The sequence below is a fragment of the Seriola dumerili genome, unplaced genomic scaffold (assembly GCF_002260705.1).
Source record: "Seriola dumerili isolate Sdu_G_001 unplaced genomic scaffold, Sdu_1.0 BDQW01000312.1, whole genome shotgun sequence".
Lineage (NCBI taxonomy): Eukaryota > Metazoa > Chordata > Actinopteri > Carangiformes > Carangidae > Seriola > Seriola dumerili.
In genome coordinates, this window is record NW_019174567.1 from 1376595 (window position 1) to 1403368 (window position 26774).

General features: G+C 48.1%; 1 protein-coding gene across 1 annotated transcript in view; it reads left to right on the forward strand.

Annotated features, from left to right (window-relative positions):
* Positions 1-3377: 3377 nt before the first annotated feature.
* The window catches only part of cdc42bpb (CDC42 binding protein kinase beta), a 36453-nt gene continuing 13056 nt past the window's right edge, over positions 3378-26774 (forward strand). Inside the window, exons 1-31 of the mRNA XM_022758945.1 lie at positions 3378-4086; positions 7841-7932; positions 12850-12933; positions 13084-13179; positions 13288-13436; positions 14187-14280; positions 14487-14687; positions 15019-15267; positions 15443-15689; positions 15775-15882; positions 16063-16196; positions 16290-16532; positions 17064-17174; positions 17279-17529; positions 17601-17706; positions 17829-17953; positions 18039-18144; positions 19786-19934; positions 20016-20113; positions 20521-20600; positions 21210-21254; positions 22165-22245; positions 22325-22396; positions 22500-22605; positions 22859-22995; positions 23898-24037; positions 24279-24360; positions 24445-24661; positions 25549-25611; positions 25798-26039; positions 26147-26501. Of these exons, the coding sequence (XP_022614666.1) occupies positions 3918-4086; positions 7841-7932; positions 12850-12933; positions 13084-13179; positions 13288-13436; positions 14187-14280; positions 14487-14687; positions 15019-15267; positions 15443-15689; positions 15775-15882; positions 16063-16196; positions 16290-16532; positions 17064-17174; positions 17279-17529; positions 17601-17706; positions 17829-17953; positions 18039-18144; positions 19786-19934; positions 20016-20113; positions 20521-20600; positions 21210-21254; positions 22165-22245; positions 22325-22396; positions 22500-22605; positions 22859-22995; positions 23898-24037; positions 24279-24360; positions 24445-24661; positions 25549-25611; positions 25798-26039; positions 26147-26501 (4432 nt within the window). The 5' untranslated portion in view covers positions 3378-3917. The remainder of the gene's footprint in view (positions 4087-7840; positions 7933-12849; positions 12934-13083; positions 13180-13287; positions 13437-14186; positions 14281-14486; positions 14688-15018; positions 15268-15442; positions 15690-15774; positions 15883-16062; positions 16197-16289; positions 16533-17063; positions 17175-17278; positions 17530-17600; positions 17707-17828; positions 17954-18038; positions 18145-19785; positions 19935-20015; positions 20114-20520; positions 20601-21209; positions 21255-22164; positions 22246-22324; positions 22397-22499; positions 22606-22858; positions 22996-23897; positions 24038-24278; positions 24361-24444; positions 24662-25548; positions 25612-25797; positions 26040-26146; positions 26502-26774) is intronic.

Here is a 26774-nt window from a genome sequence, read left to right on the forward strand (position 1 = left end):
TCCCCCCCATTCACCAGCTGGACCATCAGCAGGACGCGGCACTAGACTGAGTCCACAAAATTTCCCATCATGCAGATCTGTCCAGAGTAGAGAAGTCAGGTTAGAGGTCTGGAGCTGTTAGAGTCGACTACGGGGTGAGAGCAGTCAAACAGCAGCTGAGGTCAGGTGACAGTAGGTGATGGTAGGAGGGACATGGGGCAAAAACCAGCTCCAGTGGAGAGTGGAGGTTCAGGAGGACACTCATGAAGGAACATGTCTTCTGAGTGGATCCTGTGAGGTGGACTGGCCTGGATGGCGATGGTTGTAATTGTGGAGGTGAACTGGATCTGGAGAGATCCTCATAGAACGGGTCTGGAGGACATCAGGTCCAAAGCAGAACATTAGGACGTTTTTTGTAAAAATAGGACGGTAGATTTGAGGTGTGTGCTGCACCAGAACTTCAGCTACAATCATTTCTAATCATAAAGTCGTCTCCTGAAACATGCAGTCAGGTCCTGAAACTGTGTTGGTAGTTCTCTGTCACTAGATGGAGCTAATTGACCAATCTAATAGCTACAACTCAGACAGGTGATTGGGGGGGGGGGCTGAGGGTATAGTGTGTTCATCAAAGAACCATCAGCTCCCAGCAGTAACACAGGAATTAGTCCAGAATCAAAGTGGACTGGAGATTCTGGGCCCTGATCCGGTTTCCTTGTCATGTCAGCTTCTCCTCCCAGAGTCTAGTTGAGAGATGACAGAGGCGTCAAACAGTAAGTGAGAGAGCAGGGTCATTGACACAGACTCACAGGAGAGAGAGAAACCCTGATCAGAGGAACTGGTCCTGAGACAGAGGAGTGAGGGGCAGAAGAGGGACCGGACCCGGACCAGGACCAGGACTAGGGCTGTAGTCATACCAATACAAGTACTTTGACACACAATGTCCCTGACAGTGTCCTTACAACAGCTCATTAACAGGCCAACCATTCTCTCCTCGGCGACAGTTGCAGCTTCAGAGGACTTCAACTCAGTGACAGGAACTAACTGATGAACAGATGTTTACGAAGCTGAAGACAAACAACACATAGAATTTTACCTTGTGGACTTGAGGACATTTATCTCCAGCTGCTCGCCTGTATCCGCTCCGACCTCCCATCATCCTCGGCCGGGCGGTGTCCGGCCACAGTTTGAGCTGTGAAGCAGATATTGTGGCAGAGAAGAGAAGTTTTCAGGCGCCTGTTAACGTGCAATCCTGCGCTTTAATCTCCTTACAGCTAATCAGCCTTGTAATAAGCTGAGAAACCTCCAACCCCCCCCCCCCCCCCCATTCACCAGCTGGACCATCAGCAGGACGCGGCACTAGACTGAGTCCACAAATTTCCCATCATGCAGATCTGTCCAGAGTAGAGTAAGTCAGGTTAGAGGTCTGGAGCTGTTAGAGTGGACTACGGCAGGTGAGAGCAGTCAAACAGCAGCTGAGGTCAGGTGACAGTAGGTGATGGTAGGAGGGACATGGGGCAACAAGAACCAGCTCCAGTGGAGAGTGGAGGTTCAGGAGGACACTCATGAAGGAACATGTCTTCTGAGTGGATCCTGTGAGGTGGACTGGCCTGGATGGCGATGGTTTAATTGTGGAGGTGAAGTCTGGATCTGGCTAAAGAGATCCTCATAGAACGGGTCTGGAGGACATCAGGTCCAACAGAGAACATTAGGACGTTTTTGTAAAAATAGGACCGGAGATTTGAGGTGTGGTGCTGCACCAGAACTTCAGCTACAATCATTTCTAATTCATAAAGTCGTCTCCTGAAACATGCAGTCAGGATCCTGAAACTGTGTTGGTGTAGTTCCTTGCTCTGTCCACTAGATGGAGCTAATTGACCATCTAATGAGCTACAACTCAGACAGGTGATTGGGGGGGGGGCTGAGGTTAATGTGTTCCATCAAAGAACCATCAGCTCCCAGCAGTAACACAGGAATTAGTCCAGAATCAAATGGACTGGAGATTCTGGGCCCTGATCCGGTTTCTGTGTCATGTCAGCTTCTCCTCCCAGAGTCTAGTTGAGAGATGACAGAGGCGTCAAACAGTAAGTGAGAGAGCAGGTCATGACACAGACTCACAGAGAGAGAGAGAAACCCTGATCAGAGGAACTGGTCCTGAGACAGAGGAGTGAGGGGCAGAGAGGGACCCGGACCCGGACCAGGACCAGGACTAGGGCTGTAGTCATACCAATACAAGTACTTTGACACACAATGTCCCTGACAGTGTCCTCACAACAGCTCATACAGCAGCTACACTACAACGTGACCTCTGACCTCTTAGTCGTCATCAGTCCCAGCAGTTGTTCCCAGAAGAAGAATTTTTGAACATCTTTATCTGTTTAACAGATTAAAAATAAATTTAGTCTTTACAGGGACAAATGAGTAAAAGTGTCCTTAAAAAGGGTTTTGACAAAGTTTTAAAATCAGACACTGTCCTGAGGTCCAGGGGGTTCTGGAGGTTCTAGAGATTCTGAGGTTCTGGAGGTTCTGGTCCCAATTCGTTAGGAACAAGGACTGAGGAGCAGGGTGAAGGGCCCCGCCCGGGGATCTGAGGCTGCACTCTGCCTCATAACAAACCAACATGTTCACAATATAGTGCTGTATGTCTGAGATCCAGACTGCTGCTCCTCCATCACATCTTCCTGTGCTGAGCTGATGTTTAGCTCATTAGATGGTCCGTTAGGTTAGTTATACAAATTATGTTGATCATAATTTAATATACAAATAAATGTGTTATTGTTTGCAATATAAATAAAGTTTATCAATATTTTTTATACAAATAAAGCTTATTTATTTGATATTTATCAATGTTATAGTTTTGTGTTTTAGTTCAGGGAGTGTCATAAATGAAGTGAGTGAATTATATTTGGAACTTTTGCTTTTAAATTGCTATAAATAAATATAAATCAAATGAATTAATGTTGGAAATAGACTAGATTAAATAGATAAAATTTCTGTTGATAAACAAATTGATTATTTAAACTGGTTTCAGCTGTAGACAAAAATGAAATGTTAAATTCAAAATGAAATGTGAAAATGTGAATATTTATAATGAACTGGACATTTTCACTCTTTCATTGACCAATTTCTTTATTATTTGAGAAAATAATCATGAATTTGGTATTTTAAATTAAATGTACCCTGTAAATAAATAAAAGTCAAATTAAATCTGGTGTTTAAATGATTTGAAATGATTAAACCAGAGTTATTCTAAAGGACAATGACAGTGATTCAGGACCTTTCTGTATACAGTCTATGTTTAGGACACACTGGATGACTTTGTTATGTATTTTATTGTGAAACTCTCCCGGACAGGAAGTGTTTTAGTGTCACCAGCTTGCTTGGGATGATCCGATCTGGATTCAGCCATATTCCCACCGAGCAGCCACACCGGCAGCCCGCCTCAAACTACCGAAAAACCCTCCGTAATCCTCCAACGCGCTCTCCCGCGGTGTTAACGGACATTTTGATTGACGCCGAACCCGTCCCAGAGCTCCGGGACATGTCACCGAGCTGATACACCGACCCGCGGACATGGAGCAGCGGCGGCCAACCTGAGAGTCGACGGTCTGATCGACATCCCGATCTCCGAGAGGAAAGTCCAGATTTACCGGGATTAAAGCCGATGTGGAGGAGGGACGGACGCGGGCCTGCAGGCGGAACAGCTCACAACACGACGTAGCGACGGTAACCGGCGGAGACACACCGACACACCGACAACCAGCCTGCTCAAAATGTCGGGAATGTTTTCCCGGAGCTAACGAGCTAGCTGAAGCTAGCAAGCTGAGCTCGGCACGACTCGGCAGGAAGCGGAGCCTCGGCGGCGGCTTACACTCGGACTGTGCGGCGGGGGTTGTTGTCCGAGTATCAGCGGGAGCGGCGGGTGATTGTCCCGGGTCAGGATGTCGGCTCAGGTCCGTCTGAAGCGGCTGGAAGAGCTGCTGCTGGAGCAGAAGGCGGCGGGATGTCTGAGTGTGGAAACGCTGCTCGACCTGCTGCTGTGCCTCTACACAGAGTGCTCCCACTCCCCGCTGAAGAGGGAGAAGCACATCACCGACTTCCTGGAGTGGGGTAAGATCCCAGACCCGGTCCTGGACCCAATATTAATCTACAAACACACTTCAGAAGTTCCCCGGACCCTTCAGGGGTCACTGCTGGGGCCGCCAGGTGTCGCCAGGGACAGTAAGGGGGACTCCAGGGAGAATCAGGTGGATTTAAGGGGCCACGAGGGGCTCCAGGCAGGGTGCACGGGTTCTGTAGAGGTTCCTGGATGTTCCAGAGTTTCTTGATAGATGTTCCAGAAACATCAGGGGTCATTGAAAGACCTTGAAAGATGGTCTGATAAACCTTGAGGAGTTCCAGGGGTGGTGGAGAGGTTCTTGGAAGGTTCAGGGAGATCCAAAGACCGTTGACACAGTTTCCATAGGGCCCCACTGATGGTTGGGGTCCCTGGTGGAGTTCTTCAGGGCTCCAGGGAAATTCAAGGCTCCTTGAGAGAAGTTTCATGATGTGTCAGGAAGACTTTTGGAGATCATTGTGGACCTTCCAGGGTCTTTGAACAGGTCTCAGGTAAAAGGGTCTTAGTTCTGTTGTTTACTCATTTCCAGGCTAGTTGGTGGATGCTCCAGGGTTTCAGTGCTTCTTGAAGAAGTTCAGTTTATTCCAGTCTCCTGGGATTCCTCGGATAAAGTGTGTTTAATGATTGTGGGGCTGTGAGGAAGAAGCTGGAACGTGTCAGAACAGAACATACATGAAGCACGCAGGAGCTACCGTCATGTCACATGTCACATGTTAGAGAACACACCAACAGAAGTCGCATCGTCTTCACTATAATCATGTCTGATTCACAGATCAATAGATTGATCAGAACAGACTCTCACCTCGGCCTCTGTGGAATGTGACAGGCTGCAGCAGCACACACTGGCCCACTTTGGCCCAGTTTGGCCCAGTTTGTCCTGGATCAGTCTGTTCCTGGTCTGGCCTGGCCTGGTTTGGTCTGGCCTGGTTACTGCAGCAGTTCATTCTGTGATGTGTGACTCTCATCACTGATACCTGCTGACTGTAAACTGATTATTGATCGTGTGAGTCATCCACCTGCACGTTCTATTAATGCATAGTTTGATCAGAATGATAAGAATATCTGCAGCGATCAATAACATCGAATCAAATGTTCAGTCACGCAGTCAGCCTGTTGTCCAGTTCAAGAGTCCAGAGACTGGGACCGGACTACATGATCAAAGAAGATCTGGTCTGACAGTAGTGAATCAGATCGGACTCAGAAACACGTTCACCTGATCCAGGTTCAGCTCTTAGAACAGGTGACGTGTTTACCTTACAGCAGGTGAGTCAGACCAGTTTACACCAACAACCTTACTGGTTTCAAACCATCACAGTGTTTTCAGTCAGAATCTGTAGAAACTTCAAACCAGCGGCTGCTGTGTCTGACCTGGTGACAGGTGAGTCTGACGGTCACAGAGTCTGCTGTAACACCGGCGGTGGACTGAGGCAGAGCGTTGTTCTTTAACATGTTGGACAGTAGATCACTATTTAAACAAAGGCCTTGTCGTTCCTCCTGTAAATTTTACTCGTCACAGTTGTTCTGTTGACTTTGGGACGTTTCAGTCGTCAGCCATGTTTGTTGGTAATGGCAGCGTTGGTGAGTCATCGCAGGTTTGTTTACGTCTTTGTCGATGGCGTCAGAGAGGAGACAGAGACTGAACAGAGCAGGAATGAAGGACTAGATCAGAACTTAATGAATCCAGGTATTGTACCAACAGGGACCAGGTCCTGAATGGACCAGGCTGTCAGGACCATCTCTAAACCTCACTTCTGTTCTCTCAGACACCAGTTTGAGGGTTTGAAGTGAAACTATTTCAGTCACAGGCTGACCAGTCACAGCTACAGGAAGCTAACTGCAGTGCCAACCCCCTCACAACACTAGCTGCTGCTAAGCTAACCTCAGGATCTTGTTTGTTGTTGTAGTCGGGTGTGGGCTGTGAATCTATGAACTTGGGGTCTCAGTCCTGCTGTCGTCTGTACAGCTTGTGCTTTAGTTTCCATAGTAACTGAACCTCGTTGGGTTTTAGACTGTTAGGCTACGTACACACGCATTTAAACGCATTTTCTTGCTACTTTTTCATCTCCTGTCCATGAGACTCCAGCATTTTTCCAGCACAGAAAACGGGAACACGGCGAAACGCTGCTGGTCCAGCTTTATTGTGAAAACTCTGGGGTTGTGTTTTATTCTGAAAACTCCTGGGTTGTGTTTTATTTAGAAAACTCTGGGGTTGTGTTGTAGTCTGGACAGAAACGGAGACCTCTGTAAATGCTGAGGTCACAGCCACAGTCTCTCCTGATTGGCTCTCATCAGCCTGGACTACCAGTGGTGAATACAACATGATAATGAAGGACAGTGTTACTGACCTTGTTGTCTTTGCTAGCAGCTGTTGTTCACTTACATTCTCTGTTTTAATGCTACAACTGTCTCTGCTGCTCCTCCTTCAGAGGATTTACTGCAGAGGAGACAATCTACTTCCTGTTTACACCGGCTCGCACACGCTCAGTGAATGTGACTGCTCAGGTGTGTGTATGTTTTCAAGTGTGATGGACAAAGATTGTTTCTGAAACGGAACTAGAATCGACTGTTAAAATGAAACGGTAGTGTGGACGTAGCGTTCGTCACCTTCAATTTTCTGACCAAACAACTAATCAATTAATCGAGAAGCTAATCACTGGATTGATCAAGTTTCAGCCCTGGCTGTTCACATTGTACAGGTGTGTGGTCCTGGACTGACTGATCCTGGTTTTTATTGATCCAGATCTCATGTTAATGCCAGCTGTAAGTGGGGGACGTGAGGAGGGTTCAGAGGTGTTCGGGGGGTTTCAAGGTGTCCTGTAAAAGGTCAGAGGGCTTCAGATGAAGTCGGGAGTCTGTCTGGGTTTCCTCCTTCAGGTTCAGTTCATCAGGTCAGCCTCTCGGCAGGAACTGAAGCTGGACTTGAATGTAACTAGGAAGCTGCTTCTCTGATGTGGCTTTACTGTGGTCTCTGATCTGGTTTCAGATCAGGCAGCTTCTGAGGTTTGACGTGTTGTGACAGGAGTCAAACGTACAGCTCATTAGTCCATCAACAGACAATCAATCGACTGATTTGATAATCAATAATCATTTTAGTCATTTTCAAGCAACAATTACAAGTGTGTGAGAACACAGCACAGTGCAGGTTCAGATGACTGATGGCTCTCAGCGACAGACAGGATCACCTCTGAATGTGGACGGAGTGATGGGATCTCAGTGCGTCAGAGGTGTTCACACCTGTTTTTAGATTACCGGAGATGGATGTTAATGACAGGTCTGAAGAGGGCCTGTGTGTGTGTGTGTGTGTGTGTGTGACCCAGATAAAAATGAGCCCAGAGCAGATAAATATTGGATGAATGAAGAGCTGACAGTCTGCTGGGTCCTACTGCCCCCAATAATATTTCTATCTTAATTTTTGTCTCTAATTTATAATTTCATCTATAATATTTCTACACAGTCTATATCGCTATAATATCTTAATATCTCTGTAATATCTTTATATTTCTGTAATATCTTTGTAATATCTCTATTATATCTTTATATTTCTATAATTACTCCATAATATCTCTATAATTTTTCAATGAAATCTCTACAATATTTCTATATTGTTACAATATTTCTATATATATTTTCTGTCATCTCTGTTATCTCTGTTATAGCTCTAATATCGTTATTATAGCTCTATCATATCTCCATGATAACTTAATAATATCTCTTTTTCTAACGGTGTATTTGTGACTCTCTCCTCAGTTAAACCCTTCACCACCACAGTGAAGGACATGCGACTGCACAGGGATGACTTTGAAATGTTGAAGGTGATTGGACGAGGAGCTTTTGGAGAGGTAAGACTTCCTGTTGACCTCTGACCCCCACCACCTACACCTGTGTTCAGTCTCAGGTGGACATGGTTCTGTAGGCTCAAACACACGTAGCTCACTACATTAAATATCATAGTAAATGTCGTCTGGAGGACAGTGACATCACAGGAACCAAAAACAGTCTGAAGTCCACCGGCCCTGTGACGTCTCAGGTGATCTTGAGCAACATGGCGGCGCCCTGTTAGAAAAGATGGAACAGAGCTGTTTGTCATTGTTGGTTCGAGTGGAAATCCCTGCTTCAGATCCACTTTAAAGGACCAGTGTGCCCCCCCACCCCCCACCCCTCCTCTCCCAGTGTGTCGGCCTGGTGTCATTAGATACAGTAGTTACTGTGTGTACGTGCTGATCTGGAGCATTTGGGTCTAAATAAATAATTTCATTTAAAATATGGATTTTATTCATAGATATTATTGATGTTAGAGGTCTCGTCAACCAGCTGCAACACTTCCTGAAAAAACAGTCTCCTCAGTAAAGACAGGAAGTTTTCCTGAACACAGCCCAGCTTCCAGTAAAACACAGGAAGTGAAGCGTGAACAGGAAGCTCTGATTAACAGACTCTTCCTCCAGACGAGAGGACGACACGTAATCCACTGAGACCAACTGAATCTGTTTCTACTCTGCAGCCTTAACATGGTGGATTGTCATATATCAGTCTGATGTGGACCAGCTGTTAGGATCAGTGTGTGTTGTATTCAGACGTGGGGCCGTCAGCATCATCAAGACAAGCTGAAGAGGTCTTGCTCTGGCTGTTTTCTGAGGAAGCTTTAGTTCAGCCTAGTGTCCCAGAATGCATTTCACCTCAGTTAGTGGCAATGGTGGAGGTTGTGAACGAGTCATGGTTTAGATTTTAATTTGTGCTCAGTTTATTAAAATCATGTCAGAGACGTCAGGGCCGACTGCTCTCAGAGGAGCTCTCAGTCAGGTCTCATGGTCTTCCTCCTGTGGAGAGCAGCTTCCTGTCTTGTTCTCCACATGTTCTCCTCATGTTCTCCATGGTCTGAGCTCTGACTGGGTCTGTTAACGACCTCCTCTTCTTATTCTTCTGTGGTTGAATGGCAGCGACTGGATCATGTCCAGCAGCTGTTTGTCTCCATCAGTCAACTCATGTTGTCAGAGAAGGGAACTGGACTTGAGTCCGGTTCACTCTGGACCTGAACCAGGTGTTTAGTCCAGTCCGTGTCAGTCTGCTAGCTCCTGTCAATCATTAACACGTCTCCACCCTCAGTCTGATAACAGCTGCAGTTAAAGTCCACATGTGGAGGTGGGGACCACATTCAACACTGAATCTGAATCCAGTTGTGAACCTTGATCCAGTCTCTGAACCTTGATCTGTTCTCTGAACCTTTGGTAAAACTGGATCTTTAACAATCAAACTGTGTGATTGCTGCAGTGGGGAGATGTCTTTAAAAAGTGTGTTTTAACCAGAGCTTGGTGAAGCAGGAGAAGCCCAGTCTGAGGAGTGAGGTCTATGGTCTGAGGTCAGATGACTGAGGACTGAGGTCAGATGACTGAGGTCTGAGGTCAGATGACTGAGGTCAGATGATTGAGGTCTGAGGTCAGAGGAGTGAGGACTGAGGTCAGATGATTGAGGTCTGAGGATTGAGGTCACATGACTGAGGACTGAGGTCAGATGACTGAGGTCAGATGACTGAGGTCTGAGGTCAGATGACTGAGGTCTGAGGTCAGATGATTGAGGTCTGAGGACTGAGGTCTGAGGACTGAGGTCTGAGGACTGAGGTCTGAGGCCTGAGGTCTGGGTGTTACTGAGTCTTGGTCCTGACTCTTCAGTCTAGGGTTGTTACGACGACGGTCCTCACAAGAACAGAAACTCAGAGTGGTGTGTGTGTGTTTGTGTCTCTATAAGGAGACAAAGAGATTGTTTTCCTAATGAGGTCACAGTGGAGCAGTGTGTGTTCACTGTCTGCTGCTCCACAACTGACTTCACTGTTAGCTTAGCTTAGCTTAGTTTAGCAGAGCTGAACTGCAGCAGAGCAGTGCAGAGACACAGAGTGGGGGTGTGGGTCAACACCCCCTCCTTCTAGAACTCACTGTTATCTTAACGGTTTCCTGTGGAGGGACTGGGTCTCTGACTGACTGATTAACTGACTGACTGACTGATTAACTGACTGACTGACTGACTGATTAACTAACTGACTGACTGATTAACTAACTGACTGTCTGACTGACTGACTGATTAACTGACTGACTGACTGACTGATTAACTAACTGACTGTCTGACTGACTGATTAACTAACTGACTGACTGACTGACTGTCTGACTGATTAACTAACTGACTGACTGATTAACTAACTGACTGACTGATTGACTGACTGACTGACTGTCTGACTGATTAACTAACTGACTGACTGACTAACTGACTGACTGACTGACACCATGTCAAACAGGCCTTTGAAGAGATGAGGACTGAATGTCCTCACTGTTTGTCACTGATGCTTTTCTTTTCACTAACTGTGTGTGTGTGTGTGTGTGTGTGTGTGTTTGTGTGTGTGTGTGTGTGTGTGTGTGTGTGTGTGTTTGTGTGTGTGTACATTGTCCACATACCAGAGGAAAGGTGTGTCAGAGCCACACCTGCTTGCTGCCTCAGGATATAAACACACACACACTTGGGGTTTGTGTTACTATACTTGTGAGGACCGTCCTCAGTGTGGGACTCAGCCTGGTCCTCACAAACACACACAGGACCAGACTGTTCTGCTTTAGTTCAGATCAGCCTGTCAGTGAGTTCAGGTCCAGGTCCAGGTGGTACTGAGCTTTGATACGGTACCCAGTCCTAACCATCACCTGGGTGGCATCACACAGGTATACAGGTGAAACTCAAAAATTAGAATATCGTGCAAAAGTTCATTCAAGTCAGCAATTCAACTTCAAATGTGAAACTAACATGTGATATAAAACTCAGTACATGCAAAGTGAAATATGCCAAGGCTTTATTTGTATAATCTTGATGATCATGGCTTACAGTTTTTGAAAACCCCAAATTCCAAATCTCAGAAAAATTAGAATATTTGGAAAAGGTTCAATACTATAGGCTCAAAGTGTCACACGCTCATCAGCTAATTAATCCAAAACACCTGTGAAGGGTTCCTGAGTCTTTAAATGGTCTCACAGTCTGGTTCAGTAGAATTCACAATCATGGGGAAGACTGCTGACCTGACAGTTGTGGCAGAAAACCATCATTGACACCCTCCACAAGGAGGGAAAGCCTCAAAAGGTAATTGCAAAAGAAGTTGGATGTTCTCAAAGTGCTGTATCAAAGCACATTAATAGAAAGTTAGCTGGAAGGAAAAGTGTGGAAGAAAAAGTGCACAAGCCGCAGGGATGACCGGAGTCTGGAGAGGATTGTCAGGAAAAGGCCATTTAAAAGTGTGGGGGAACTTCACCAAGGAGTGGACCGAGGCTGCGGAGTTAGTACAATCAAGAGCCACCACACACAGACGGATCCTGCAAATGGGCTTCAAATGTCGTATTCCTCTGATCAAGCCGCTCCTAACCAACAAACAACGTCAGAAGCGCTCTTACCTGGGCTAAAGACAAAAGAACTGGTCTTTGCTCAGTGTGGTCCAAAGTCCTCTTTTCCGATGAGAGCAAATTTGCATCTCATTTGGAAACCAAGGTTCCAGAGTCTGGAGGAAGAATGGAGATGCACACAATCCAAGATGCATGAAGTTCCAGTGTGAAGTTTCCTTAGTCTGTGTTGGTTTGGGGAGCCATGTCATCTGCTGGTGTTGGTCCACTGTGCTTTATTGAGTCCAGAGTCAACGCAGCTGTCTATCAGGAGATTTTAGAACACTTCATGGTTCCTTCAGCAGACAAGCTTTATGGAGATGCTGACTTTCATCTTCCAACAAGGATATGGCACCTGCCCACACTGCCAAAAGAGTACCAAAACCTGGTTAAATAAACCATCAGATAACGGTGCTGGATTGGCCAGCAAACTCGCCAGACCTGAACCCCATAGAGAATTTATGGGCATTGCCAAGAGAAAGATGAGAGACATGAGACCCGACAACAATGCAGCAGAGCTGAAGACCGCTATCAAAGCATCCTGGTCTTCCATAACACCTAGCAGTGCCACAGGCTGATAGCATCCATGCCACGCCGCATAGGAGGCAGTAATTCAAGCAAAAAGGGGCCCAAACCAAGTACTAAGTACATATGCAAGATTAAACCTTTTCAGAGGGGCCAATATTTCTCTGTTTAAAATCCTCTGTCTATTATATTGTATGTGATTTTCTAATTTTTTGATTTTCAATTTGAGGGGTTTCATAAGTTGTAAGCCATAATAATCAAAATTATATCAAATGAAGGCTTGAAATATCTTGAGTTGCATGTTATGAACCTATGTCATACATTAGTTTCACCTTGTAAATCTAATTGCTGGAATAAACGAACCTTTGCACGATATTCTAATTTTTTGAGTTTCACCTGTATAACAGAGGAGCGCCAGAGTGTGACAGAGCAGCTGAGGAGTTGGTTTCTGTCGGCCAATCAGATGCCTGGAAACTCACATACCTCTTAGAGTCATGTAACAAAACACATCAACAACAACAAAACAAAGTAAGATTTGTGACACGGTTTGTAAACAGAGGACAGCATTATGGGTAAAGAGTAGCAGAAAGACACAATTCACGACTTCCAGTCAGGACTTTCAGAATAAAATCAGATCGTGGTTCAGATTGTGGATCGTCATGTGATCTTTTGGCAGCATGGCCCCCACCCCTAGTTTGAACCTCAGTTGAGCTGGTTCAGGGCAGAGGGAAGTAAATGAAGACAAAGACACCCTGTCTGTCCATCTCTTTGTCCAGGGTTAATGTCTCTCTACCCCTCTCCCTCTCTCTGTCTCTCACCCCTCTCTCTCAGGTTGCCGTGGTGAAGATGAAGCACACAGAGAGAGTTTATGCCATGAAGATCCTCAACAAGTGGGAGATGTTAAAGAGAGCCGAGGTGATTTAACACACAGAATGTGACCGCTGTTAGCGTGTTGTATTTAACATGTAGAATGTGACTGCTGTTAGCGTGTTGTATTTAACATGTAGAATGTGACTGCTGTTAGCGTGTTGTATTTAACATGTATTAAACATGTCCTCTGTGCAGACGGCGTGTTTCCGTGAGGAACGTGACGTCCTGGTGAAAGGAGACAGTCAGTGGATCACAACTCTGCACTACGCCTTCCAAGATGACAACTACCTGGTTAGTACTACTAGTACTGCACTTTAACTGTCCTTAGTACTACTAGTACTGCTGTTATTGCCGCTAGTACTGCTTACTGATTATGTATTTTGATGGATTGTACTGCAGTACCTGGTGATGGATTACTACGTGGGCGGGGACCTGCTGACTCTGCTCAGTAAGTTCGAGGATCGTCTTCCAGAGGACATGTCCAAGTTCTACGTCGCTGAGATGGTGCTGGCCATCCACTCCATCCACCAGCAGCACTACATCCACAGGTAATGGTCATACTGGTCATACTGGTCATACTGGTTCTACTGGTTACACTGGTCGTACTGGTCGTACTGGTGATCTCTGAGATGTCCAGTGTCATCCCAGGAGAACAGTCTGATCTCTGCAGCAGCAGCAGCAGCTCTGCCTCTGTTGGAGACCAGACCTCAGTCAACATGAACAGAGCCCCACAGGAAACTGCATTAGATTTTTAACAGGTCACAGGTCAAAGGTCAGGTTCACTGTCAGGTGAAGTGTCAGGTACAGGTGTGTTGAGCTGAGACCTCTGCTGGTCCGGCTGCCGAATCCTGGACTTGGCCTACTCTGTACTGTGTGTGTGTGTGTGTGTGTGTGTGTGTGTGTGTGTGTGTGTGTGTGTGTGTGTGTGTGTGTGTGTGTGTGTGTGTGAGAGTCAGGGGAAACTGTCTCTTCCTGGCAGCAGTGTCCTCTGGGAAATGTAGTTATATCCTGCCCCGCCTACTTCCTTCCTGTACAGAATCAGGAACTCGGCTGCGTTCCATTCCTGTGTGTCAGCCCCTCCCCCTGCTAGTGGAGAGGTGGTCCTCAGACCTGGTCCAGCCGTCTCCATGGAGACAGAGGTTTCTGAATTGATTACATGTCTAACATGAGCAACATGTCAGAGCAAAGCATGATGGGAATCAAAGGGGCTCAGTGGGATCACCAGGGAGCTGTCTGTCTGTGACCTAACAAACCTGGACCAGTTTAAGACCTGATCGCAGACGTTGTGTCTTTTACAGAGACATCAAACCAGACAACGTCCTGCTGGACGTCAATGGTCACATCCGCCTGGCAGACTTCGGATCCTGTCTCCGCATGATGGAGGACGGCACGGTAACAAAGTCTCTCTCTGTCCACTGTGTCAGTAAAGTGAAGCAGGTTCACAGTGTGAACTGAGTCCATGTCCAGGGTCTGGGGATAGGGGTCTCATCTGTTGGGTTCAGTGTGTTTTTAACTGGGATCAGTTTGAGTCCAGTTCAGTTGGTCCAGTGCGCCAGGGACACTGACGGACTCGTCCTGTGGTGCTGGTCTCGGTGCAGGTGCAGTCCTCGGTGGCTGTGGGTACTCCGGACTACATCTCCCCAGAGATCCTACAGGCGATGGAGGACGGGATGGGCCGCTACGGACCGGAGTGTGACTGGTGGTCTCTGGGGGTCTGCATGTACGAGATGCTGTACGGAGAGACGCCGTTCTATGCTGAGTCTCTGGTGGAGACCTACGGCAAGATCATGAACCACGAGGTGAGACCACGTTCTGTCCCTGAGTGGGCTTAATCCGGTTTCATCTGAAAACCTCATGATCCTGTAGGTGAGCCCTCCAGCTGTGGCAGAGCATGGACCCACAATAGACCAGGTACGTGGACTGAGTCTGTCTGTGTCGTCCTCTTCCTCTGCTGCTGTTTCCAGGTTACTGTTTGTCTCCAGACTCTCGTCCTACTTCCTCTTTTCTAAATCTGAGCTTGTCCCTCGGTGGACGGACGCCGGCGTCCTGCTCTCATTAAACTCATCTCTCCCTCGTCCTTCCTCCGTCCTCTTTACTCCACTTTCCCTCACTTCTCCTGTTTGTCTCCAGGAGCGTTTCCAGTTCCCCTCCCATGTGACTGACGTCTCAGAGGATGCCAAAGACCTGATCCAGCGCCTGCTTTGCTCCAGAGAACGTCGGCTTGGTTTAAACGGGATCTCCGACTTCAAGAGCCACCCGTTCTTCACCGGGATCGACTGGGACAACATCCGGTCCGCCGAGGCCCCATACATCCCCGACGTGTCCTCGCCCACCGACACCTCCAACTTTGACGTGGACGACGACGTCCTTAAGAACCCGGTGAGGAGACAAAAACACAAACCCTTCTGTACACCACTCACATCATACCAGTGTTCTCAGTACACCCCAGTTCGAGGACTGTTTCTGGTCCTGTGTCCTGGTGGAAGACCCTGACCCGTCTAGTCTTAGTCCAGCTCCAGAGACCTTAATGACCCAGGACCTTGTTTCCCTGCAGGACATTGGTCCTCCAGTCTCTCACACTGGTTTCACTGGTCAGCACCTCCCCTTCGTTGGCTTCACCTACACCACCGACAGCTGCTTCTCCGACTGCAGCTCCGTCTGCCGAGCAGGGCTCCTTAGCCGCCAGGAGGAGGAGGGGGGGGGGGGGGGAGGAGAAGGAGGGGGGCAGGAGGTGGAGGCCTTCGAAAGGAGGATCCGTCGACTGGAGCAGGAGAAACAGGAGCTGAACCGCAGACTACAGGGTGAGACAGACATGTCTGTATGAACCAGAGTTTACTAAGGTCCTCCTCCTGACCCCTGACCCCTGACCTCTGTGTGCTCCTGTAGAGTCCACTCAGGCCCTGCAGGCTCCAGCTCGAGGAGGAACTCTGACTCGGGACAAAGAGATCAAGAAGCTGAACGAGGAGATCGAACGACTAAAGAAGAAGCTGGCAGGTCAGAGGTCACCTGAGGTCGACCTGTCAGCTGATACTGCAGTACCAGTTGTATACATGTGTTCACATTCTGAGTTGTCGTGGTAACACCAGTAACAATACATATGTAGTACTGTTGCTTCTAATACTTGTATCAGTTGCAGTATTCAGGTTTCTAAGCCCCGCCCCTTTGGTGTGATAGACTCTGATAGGCTGGAGCACCAGCTGGAGGAGGCGGTCACACTCAGACAAGACTACGAGAGCTCCGCCTCCAAACTGAAGACCCTGGAGAAGCAGGTGAAGACCCTGAGACAGGAGAAAGACGACGTCCACAAGGTAAGCACTGATGCACACAGACACACCTGGACAGACAGGTGAAGACGCTGAGACAGGTCCAGTCTGACGTCTCCTCCTCTCCTCTCTGAGCAGCAGCTGTCCGACTCTCTGGAGCGCCTGAGGAGTCAGACCAAGGAGCTGAAGGAGGCGCACTCCCAGAGGAAGCTGGCCCTGCAGGAGTTCTCCGAGCTGTCGGAGAGGATGGCCGAGCTGCGCTCCTTCAAACAGCGTCTGTCCCGTCAGCTCCGAGACAAGGAGGAGGAGACGGACGCGCTGCTGCAGAAGATGGACGCCATGAGACAGGAGATCCGCAAGACAGAGAAGAACCGCAAGGAGGTGAGGGAGTCCTAGTAGGAGTACTAGTAGGAGTATCCAACCAACCAATTAGTTAAATAAGGGACATTAGTTTCTGCTAACATCCATTAACTGATGAAAACCATGACAGGAAGTTGAAATCTAGAAAGGACATGAGTCACCTGTGTAAAACTCCAGCAGAGGGAGCTGGTTCAGTTCTAGGAGGAACACATGATGCAGAGGAGCCATGTGGGACTTGTGGGAACCAGTATTTATGTGCTGCAGTTCTCCCTGTTCACCACTGGAGGGCGACAAACACCGTCAGATAAGTGGCGGCACACAGTAGGAGTTCAGGTCCTCATGCTGAATCTGTCCCGCTCCCCCAGAGGGAGACTGAGAGGTGTAGTTCTACTATATCACCACTGGGGGCACCACATTCACTGAGGTCGTATCACCAGCTGGATTCTTCCTAACATGATGTTGTCAGTCACTGCCTGTGTCTTTGGAGTCTTACAGGAGCAGGAAGGTGGGGAGACCTTCAGAATAAAAGACTTGTGTCTATGTGTGTCTCAGCTTGAGGCTCAGCTGGATGATGCGAAGGCGGAGGCATCGAAGGAGAGGAAGCTGAGGGAGCACAGTGAGGTTTACTCCAAACAACTGGAGACGGAGCTGGAGAGCCTAAAGGTCAGAGGTTACACAGAAAAACTGCCCTTTCTAGTCTTCACACAGATAGACTAAGAAACTCACACCCAACAGATGCAAGGGGGTCATTATGGTTCTGGTTCTAGTCCCAGTCTCAGCAGGGTAGGGGAGCAGCTGCGCGAGGGGCGGAGTCTCAACAGGAGCTGTCCCGTCTGAAGGCGGAGCTTGATAAGAAGGTCCTTTTCTATGAGGAGGAGCTGTTGAGGAGAGACTCGGCCCACTCCTCCGAGATCAAGAACCTCCGCAAAGACCTGCACGAGTCCGAAGGAGCGCAGCTCGCCGCCAACAAGGAGCTGCTGCAGCTCCGAGACAAGCTAGACAAGGCCAAGAGGGACAGGTAAGTCCTGAACCAGATAAACTAGAGGGACAGGTGAGTCCTGAACCAGGTTTCTGTGTGTCCCCCTGCAGACAGACCGAGATGGATGAAGTTGTCGCAGCTCTGAAGGAGAAAAACGAACGAGAGAAAAACCTGCTGACAGAGGAAAACCGTAAACTGACGGCAGAGACCGACAAGGTGACAAAGCAGCACTGCACCTGTTACTATAGTAATGCTACTCTTACCGTAGTAACACTACACAACCTCTGTACATGACACTGCTGCAGGTTAACGTAGGAACGGTTCTCTCTCTCTGTCAGCTGTGCTCATTCGTCGACAAGCTGACGGCCCAGAACCGTCAGCTGGAGGACGACCTCCAGGACCTGTCGTCTAAGAAGGAGAGCGTGGCTCACTGGGAGGCCCAGATCGCAGAGATCATCCAGTGGTGAGTCGGACCACCCCAAACAGCACGTCTATGGTCAACCACCGGGGAGAGCTTTGTGCGCATCATCTGTGATTGTTGTGTTCAGGGTGAGCGATGAGAAGGACGCTCGAGGTTACCTTCAGGCTCTGGCCACCAAGATGACGGAGGAGCTGGAGACGCTGCGCAGCTCCAGCCTGGGAACCAGACCTCTGGTAACACACACAAACACACATACAGAACCAGTATGGAACCAGTTCAGGACCCAGTGTCACTACCAGAGGTGACGTTGGGAAAGAAGAGAGTCACATGACTCATTTTCTGTTTCCTGGTTTGAACCTGATCATTTGATTACTGTCCATAATGATGGGTTAGGCTTTTATTGTGAAAGAGATGGTGGAAGTCTAGGGTGTGTTTACCTGTGTGTGTGTGTGTGTGTGTGTGTGTGTGTGTGTGTGTGTGTGTGTGTGTGTGTGTGTTACCTGTGTGCTGATTGTTCTTTTAACTTGTTACCTTAGCCTGAGTCGGGAGTGGCCATGCCTCCCAGGAAGCCCTGGCCTCCTATTGGTGGAGACAGGAGGGTGAGTGCGTCAGTCACCACTTCCAGCCAACCAGGATTCACTCTAACTTAGTTTAAGAAACTTGCATGGCTACTGGCCCGCATGTCTGTCACTCATCCTCAGCGCAAGTGGTCCATGGATGCAGGGGGAGGGTGGGATCCAGGTTCAATGGAGGTCCCTTGAAGAATCGTGATGGGAATCGATAAGATTGTATCGATACCAGTGCCATTATCGATTCTGCTTATTGATCGGCTTGATCTCAGGCCTGGGCTGATGTGTCGGTTTTCATAGTTCTGCACAGTCCGACCGTCATGTCACTGCTGTCCTTACGATGTATTGTAGCTTGGCATGTGACGAACAAACTACTGTTCAGTGGCAGCATCACAATACAATTAACTAATGTCCCCTAAACGCCTCACCTGAAGGCTGAGTGGTATCTACCTGGTGGTCCGTGTAGAGCCGGCTGATGTTACTCCAACATATTTACCTGTGTGAGGGTAGTGCTGCTCGGGGAAGTGGGGGCACTTGTCCCCTGGAAGCTTGCCACACGTAAGAGGTCCAGGGATGTAGTTTATTATTTGTAGGTTATTCCTCAGCTGGTAGAAACGGGAGCAAACCAAGGTGACTCAAAATCCATATAAGGTCCTGGAGGACTTCCAGAGTCGTTGAACCTGTTCTTTTTGAGGTTTGTATTGAATGCAAAGGGCATGAAGTGGACCGGGGCAGTGAAGGTTTTCCAGGGGTCTTGAAAGGAATTTCAGGTAGTTCCAAATTTCTGTGGAGTGATCCAGGGACCGTGTAGGTGTCCCAGTATTCCTTGAAGCGGGTTTTTGAGTTGGTTCTTAGCAGTATTCAAATGGTCTATTATTGTGTTCAAGGGCCCAAATGTTTCAGGGGCGATGAAGGAGTGAAGTGGTCTTGTGTTGTCGTAAAGGGGATGTGAAGGGAACTTGAAGCAGGTCGTGGGTAGAGACAGGGTTTACAGGACCTGGCAGTCCTGGAGGTCTCTGGGTTCACCTTGAGGGAGGCTTTCCAGGATCGGGAGAAACATAACATGATACCACGCCACCCGGCAGCAACATCGTTCATCAGATCACACAGGATCAGATTCCATGGTCACATGACTCTGTGTTTGGGCTGCTCTGATTGGCTGGCTGCTCCATCTGTTACTGTCTATAAGTGGACAGTTAATAATCAGTGTTGTTGTTATGGTGACCTGCAGTCTGAGGCGGGCTGGGCTGTGACACAGAGTAGTAGTTTACCAGGGCTTGATGGTGTGCCCCCCCCCCCCTCCAGGACCCCCTGTGGAAGGTGCGCCGCAGTCAGAAGTTGGACATGTCGGCTCGTCTGGAGCTGCAGTCGGCTCTGGACGCTGAGATCAGAGCCAAGCAGCTGGTTCAGGAGGAGCTGCGCAAAGTCAAGGCTGCCAACATCAACCTGGAGAGGTCAGAGGTCACACACAGACAGACTGTTTCCCTTTACTTGTCTCCCGTCTCCCCTGTCTCACCTGTCTCACCTGTCTGCAGTAAGCTGAAGGACTCAGAGGAGAGGAGTAGGGAGATGGGGGAGCAGATGGAGAATCTGAAGAAGGAGATGGAGGAGAGTCGCTCCCGCTCTGACAAAGGTGAGACTACCTGGTAACACCTCCCACCCTCTGATACTCACTGCAGCACCAAATGTGGATTCATCTGTCGCTGAAAATAGTCCCCAACAAATGCCCTGTCTCCTCCTCCAGTACAGTATGTATCTGTGAGGTGTGACTTCTCCAGCAGAAACCTGAGCTCAGAGCCACAGACAGCAACAATAAAAACCAGACTGACTCAGCAGGATTCATTTTTATTCAACAAAAGTTACCACATATTCAAATATGAGACAACAGCTTCAAAACAATTCATAGATTATTTATAAAAAGGAAGAGCAATGATCTTAAAACAGATTTCACAGGTTTTAGGTTTTGACTTTTCATGATCTTTGAAGACAATAAGAAAATCTAGAAAACGGTGGTTCTGTATTTGATCTTTCTATCTGCAGGTCTGAAGCTCCCTGACTTCCAGGACTCCATCTTTGAATATTTCAACACCTCACCACTGGCTCCAGACCTCACCTTCAGAGTGAGTCACCTGAGTGTTTATTATTATCATGGTTATAGTGATGAATGTATTTCTGGGGGGATGCTCAAAAACTCGTGAGAATCATCACGTCAGTTTTCATCATGGACATAATACATGTTTGTCTTTTCACTTGATAGGGTTAGGGAAGTCAGCCATTTTGGATTTGGTGTCAATTTTCATTTTACGAACACATTATTGATGATGCACAAAAAGTACACTTTGCCCCCATGTTGAGCTCTACAGGGCTCATGAAATGTTGCACATGTATCAGTGACGTAACTCCATATCTGACGTGGGTACTGAACTTGGTGGAGGGGTGGAGTTATGGTGCATGTTGTTTGATGCTGACCTGTTTACTTTTTAAAGATCCTCAAATGAAACAAAGTCTGAGGAGACACCAGTTTGTGACTCCAGACCAGGACCTGGACCAGAGACTGGTCTCACCTCAGACCTCGTTTTGTTGAAGCCTTTATTAAATGTGTGATGTGTTCAGAGTTTGACCAATCACAGTGATGAACCCAAAACAAACTGAGCACTGGGTCGCATGATGATGATGTCATTCAGGTGTCTCAGGTGTAAAAGTTGTTTGTTTCTCTCTGTGACATCGAGGTATCAGTTGGCTCCGCCTCCTCGCTGCTTGCTCTCTTGGAGGAAGTAAGTTCACCACATGCTAACCCACAATCCTCTGCAGCAGCTAGTCATAGCTGTTAGCGTGTTGCTAATAGTTGGCTGTTGGTCATAGACTCTAGACTTCGGCGAGGTGACATAGAGTAGTGACACATGACACAACCATAACAGGACCTCATGACCCCACGATTCTGGCCTGCTTCACTGTCAAACTGTGTACTCATATTTATATATACTACACGCAAAAGCCCCACCCACATTGAGAGATCCCGCCCCTCACTCACCGCCCTGCGGCCGTAGACTCGTTAGCATTGAGCATGTGATAGTTCAACCTGTCAGTCACTGACTCTTCACTCATCCAGCTCTACAGCAGTACTGCAGTACAAGTACTACAGTTCTACTACAGCAGTACTACAGTACTACTGTATCAGTACTGCTACAGTGATCCTCCTCACTCACCTCAGAGTTGTATGTATCTATGATAAATAATTAACATATATAATTTCTGACATCTAAATAGAATATTTTAATTTGATTTGAATAAAGTTATACTCTTTGAATGTGGTCTGTTGTTAATGACCCAGTGTGAACATCACAGTGAGATGGTTTGGGCTCAACTCGTCCTGTGACATCAGTATCAGTGACGTGTTCCTCTACAGTTTTCAGTCATCAGTAACATCTGCTGCTGCAGTATTGATAATTGTTGTTATCGATCATTTTGTCCATTGTCTTTTTGGATTTGTTTGTGATCGTCATCATTTATTCTCTGATGGCGTGTTCATGGATCATTAAACACACAGCTGGATGTTTCCCGATGAACACATGAATACGACTCAGGAAACTGGATCAGATCAAAGAATCAAAGTGTCCTGATCTGGACTGAAACACGGCGTCTAGATGTTTGTTGTTTCCTCACCTGTTGTTCTTTTACCTGCAGACCACAGACATAGACTCCACCCCACAGAAATCAGAGACCACCTCCCCCTCCCCCTCGCCCTCCACCACCTCCGACAACGAGGTCAGTCTCACACAGGTTGCCTGTTTGTCAGTGTGGTATATTACAGTTCATCTGACTGAGTCTCTGTCTGTGACCACAGGAAGTTAAAGCAGCATTAGTCCCAGCGAGCCCCTCCCCCACCTACCAGAGCGCAGCACTGACGACACCAAAGGTATGTGACCGTTTCCCCAGGTGTGATGTTACCTTTGGGGGACTGCAGAATGTGTCTCCCATGTCTTCATCGACATATATGTTTCATGTATGTGTGTTTTCAGCCCAAGGCTCATCAGCTGAGCATCAAGACCTTCTCCAGTCCCACTCAGTGCACACACTGCACCTCACTGATGGTCGGGCTCATCAGACAGGGATATGCCTGTGAAGGTACAGGAACACACACCAACACAACGCTGAGCAGTCACTGTCACCGGCCTGTACTTTGATTGGACGGCAGCAGGACACCACGACTGCATTGGCCTGTACCACCCACTCCAACCTGCTGCCGTCCACCCATGATTCAAGTTTAACTGAAGTGTTTATTTTCTCAGTGAGGATAATCACAGCAACAGCAACCAGGTGTTGTGTCGCATCCAAAGAGAAGGTTCCCTTCAGTCTGTCTCTCCATGTCTCTCTGCAGTGTGTTCCTTCATCTGCCATGTTTCCTGTAAAGACTACGCCCCCCTGGTCTGTCCAATCCCAGCAGAACAGGCTAAGAGGCCTCAGGGCGTCGACGTCCAGAGAGGCATCGGCACCGCCTACAAGGGCTACGTCAGGGTAAGAGCCCCAGGGGGACGTTCTGACAGAGTGGTTCCTCAGTGGTTCCTCAGTAGTTCCAAAGTGGTTCCTCAGTAGCTCCTCAGTGTTTCCTGGTGCTTCAATAGTTCCTCAGAGGTTATTTAGTAGTTCCAAAGTGGTTCCTCAGTGGTTACTCAGTAGTTCCAAAGTGGTTCCTCAGTGGTTCCTGGTGCTACAATAGTTCCTCAGTGGTTCCTCAGTGGTTCCTCAGTGGTTACTCAGTAGTTCCACAGTGGTTCCTCAGTAGTTCCAAAGTGGTTCCTCAGTGGTTCCTCAGTGGTTGCTCAGTAGTTCCAAAGTGGTTCCTCAGTGTTTCCACAGTGGTTCCAAAGTGGTTCCTCAGTGGTTCCTCAGTGGTTCCTCAGTGATTCCACAGTGGTTCCTCAGTAGTTCCAAAGTTGTTCCTCAGTAGTTCCTCAGTGGTTCCTCAGTAGTTCTTCAGTGGTTCCTGGTGCTAGAGTGGTTCCTCAGTGGTTCCTCAGTAGTTCCACAGTGGTTCCTCAGTAGTTCCAAAGTAGTTCCTCAGTGGTTCCTCAGTAGTTCCACAGTGGCTCCTCAGTAGTTCCAAAGTAGTTCCTCAGTGGTTCCTTAGTGGTTCCTCAGTGGTTCCTCAGTAGTTCCAAAGTGGTTCCTCAGTGGTTCCTCAGTAGTTCCATAGTGGTTCCTCAGTAGTTCCAAAGTGGTTCCTCAGTGGTTCCTCAGTAGTTCCACGGTGGTTCCTCAGTAGTTCCTCAGTAGTTCCAAAGTGGTTCCTCAGTAGCTCCTCAGTGGATCCTGGTGCTACAGTAGTTCCTCAGTGGTTCCACAGTAGTTCCTCAGAGGTTCCACAGTGTTCCACTGTGTTCCACAGTACCAGACTCACGTGCTGCTTGCTCTGGCAGATTCCGAAGCCCAGCGGGGTGAAGAAGGGCTGGCAGCGAGCGTTCGCCGTGGTATCTGACTGTAAACTGTTTCTCTACGACGTCCCAGAGGGGAAGTCCACCCAGCCAGGGGTGGTGGCCAGTCTGGTCCTCGACCTCAGGTAACCTGTCCATCTGTCTGTCCACTCACCTCATGTCAGGAAGTCTGAGGCAGTCTCTGGTCTTTTGGGAAAACTCAGGGTTCTTTGAGAAGGTTCTGGTAGTTTTGAAACAATGAGTAGCTTTTGAAAAAGCTTTTCTCACATAAAACAACGGTGGAAGTTGATTCCAATTCATCTCATGTGGTTTTAATAGATGTTTTATGCTGATATGAGAATGATTTTCTTGTGTTTTCTGTCTCAGAGACGAGGAGTTTTCTGTCAGCTCTGTGTTGGCGTCAGATGTGATCCACGCCACCAGGAAAGACATCCCTTGCATTTTCAGGGTAGGACACCTCTTCCCCTCCGAACGCTCCCTGTCTGAACTCTGACTTGTGGTTGTCCTGATTTGTTGTTGTTGTCAAAATTAGGTGACGTCATCGCAGCTGATCTCACAGCTCTCCTCGGTATCGCTGCTGGTCCTGGCGGAGAGCGAGGTGGAGAAGAGGAAGTGGGTCCGGATCCTGGAGGGTCTGCAGAGCATTCTGACCAAGAACCTGCTGAAGAGCCGGCAGGTCCACGTTCTGCATGAGGCCTACGACGCTTCGCTCCCTGTCATCAAGACTACGCTGTCAGCCGCAGTGCTCGGTCAGTGACGCTCATTTACAACCAGATTAGAAAAATTATATGTGTGTGCAATAAAATAAATATTCAATTAAATAAATATATAAAATTAACTTAACTTAAAGGTAGGGTAATGGACGGTTACAACTCGGGGGGGCAGGCCATTTTGTGTCAAACTTGGCAATGATCACACACACAAATGGCCAGGTGGGCAGAGTTTGTTATGTCTGTTTCATCACGTGCCAAAGAGAAAAACTGGGGGCGTCGTGTAGCGTAGTGGTTTAAGCAGGCGCCCCATGTGTAGAGGCTACAGTCCTCGCTGCAGTCGGCCCCGGTTCGAATCCCGCATCGGACGGCCTTTCACTGCATGTCATTCCCCCTCTCTCTGCCTCCCCGTTTCCTGTCACTCTCCACTGTGCTGTCCATTAAAGGCATAAAAGCCCAAAAAAATATACTTTAAAAAAAAAAAGAGAGAAAAACTGGAAGTTTCTTGCAGTGTTCTTCAGTGTTATTTCATATCAGTAATTCACCCTGTGATGTTTCTTCAAGACAAACCGATACAATTGTCTTTGTCCAGTGTTAGCAGCTAGACAACAAGCCTGAATGAGCTTTCAGCTTATTAGCTATTAGCTCGTTTAGAACTTGTATAATTGTCTCTGTCTCAGTGTCTATGTCAGAATATGGTCTTGTGAAAGCTGCTTTTTGGGAACCCAAACGCTGCTAAAGAGTCTTAACTTTCTCGGCTGTAATGACACCCAAGATAAATGTCTTATAAATGTCTCGCTTGATGTGATTAGTTTGGTCTTGCAGACTTTTTGATAACAGGCAGCTCAGCTTGTGTTTCAGTTGCCAGTTTGTCAGATGGATCCTCTTTGATTATGAAGATTTTAACACATTGTCTCTGTTGGCAGATCGAGAGAGGATCGCCCTGGGAACAGAAGATGGACTGTTTGTGATTGAGGTCACCAGAGACGGTGAGACAGACAATTTAATGTTCAGATCAAAAGTTGTGTTTAAACTTTAGGCGACGCAGCAGATACAAAACCTGATACAGAACCGGTATTAGGGTGTTTTTTTACCTAGAGTCCAGTGTCTTTTCTCAGAAACATCATGTCCAATTGTCTCTATGTGGTAGACAAGTAATCTGTCTCTGTTTCCAGTGATTGTGCGAGCAGTCGACAGTAAGAAGGTCTATCAGATCGATTTGATCCCAAAGGATAAAATCATCGCTCTGCTCGGCGGTCGGAACCGTCAGGTTCACCTTCATCCCTGGGGGGTTCTGGACGGAGCGGAGCCTGCCTTTGACTTTAAGCTGACGGATACCAAAGGCTGCCAGGCTCTAACCACAGGGGTGCTCCGACCAGGAGGCCCTGCCTGTCTGCTGGCTGCTGTCAAACGCCAGGTCAGTCTCCTGGAAACCACAGCTGTGGCTCTATGGTTCTGCTTCTGTTTCTATGATTCTAATTCTGTTCTTGTCCTAATGGTCCAGTTCTGCTAACGTTCTTCCAGGTTCAGTGCTACGAGATCACTCCGGTGAGGCCTCACCATAAGCGTTTGTGGGAGGTCCAGGCTCCAGGTGTGGTGCAGTGGTTGGGGATGGTGAGGGAGCGGCTGTGCGTTGGGTATCCGTCGGGCTTCGCTCTTCTGGCCCTGCAGGGCGAGTCGTCCCCCATTAGCCTGGTGAGCCCCGCTGATCCGTCGTTGGCCTTCCTGTCCCAGCAGCCGTTGGACGCCCTGCACGCCCTGGAGGTCGGATCCAGTGAGCTGCTGCTCTGCTTCAGCTCACTTGGCATCTACGTGGACGGACAGGGCCGCCGGTCTCGGACCCAGGAGCTGATGTGGCCCGCCACCCCACTCGCATGTAGTATGTTACTCCTATTGGTACTGATGTCATCATGGAGGAGGAAGTACATGTACCACAGGTCAGACAGGTGAAGCTGGTGGTCAGGTGAGTTCAGATAGGTGAAGCTGGTGGTCAGGTGAGTTCAAAGAGGTGAAGCTGTTGGTCAGGTGAGTTTAGACAGGTGAAGCTGGTGGTCAGGTGAGTTCAAAGAGGTGAAGCTGGTGGTCAGGTGAGTTCAGACAGGTGAAGCTGGTGGTCAGGTGAGTTCAGACAGGTGAAGCTGGTGGTCAGGTG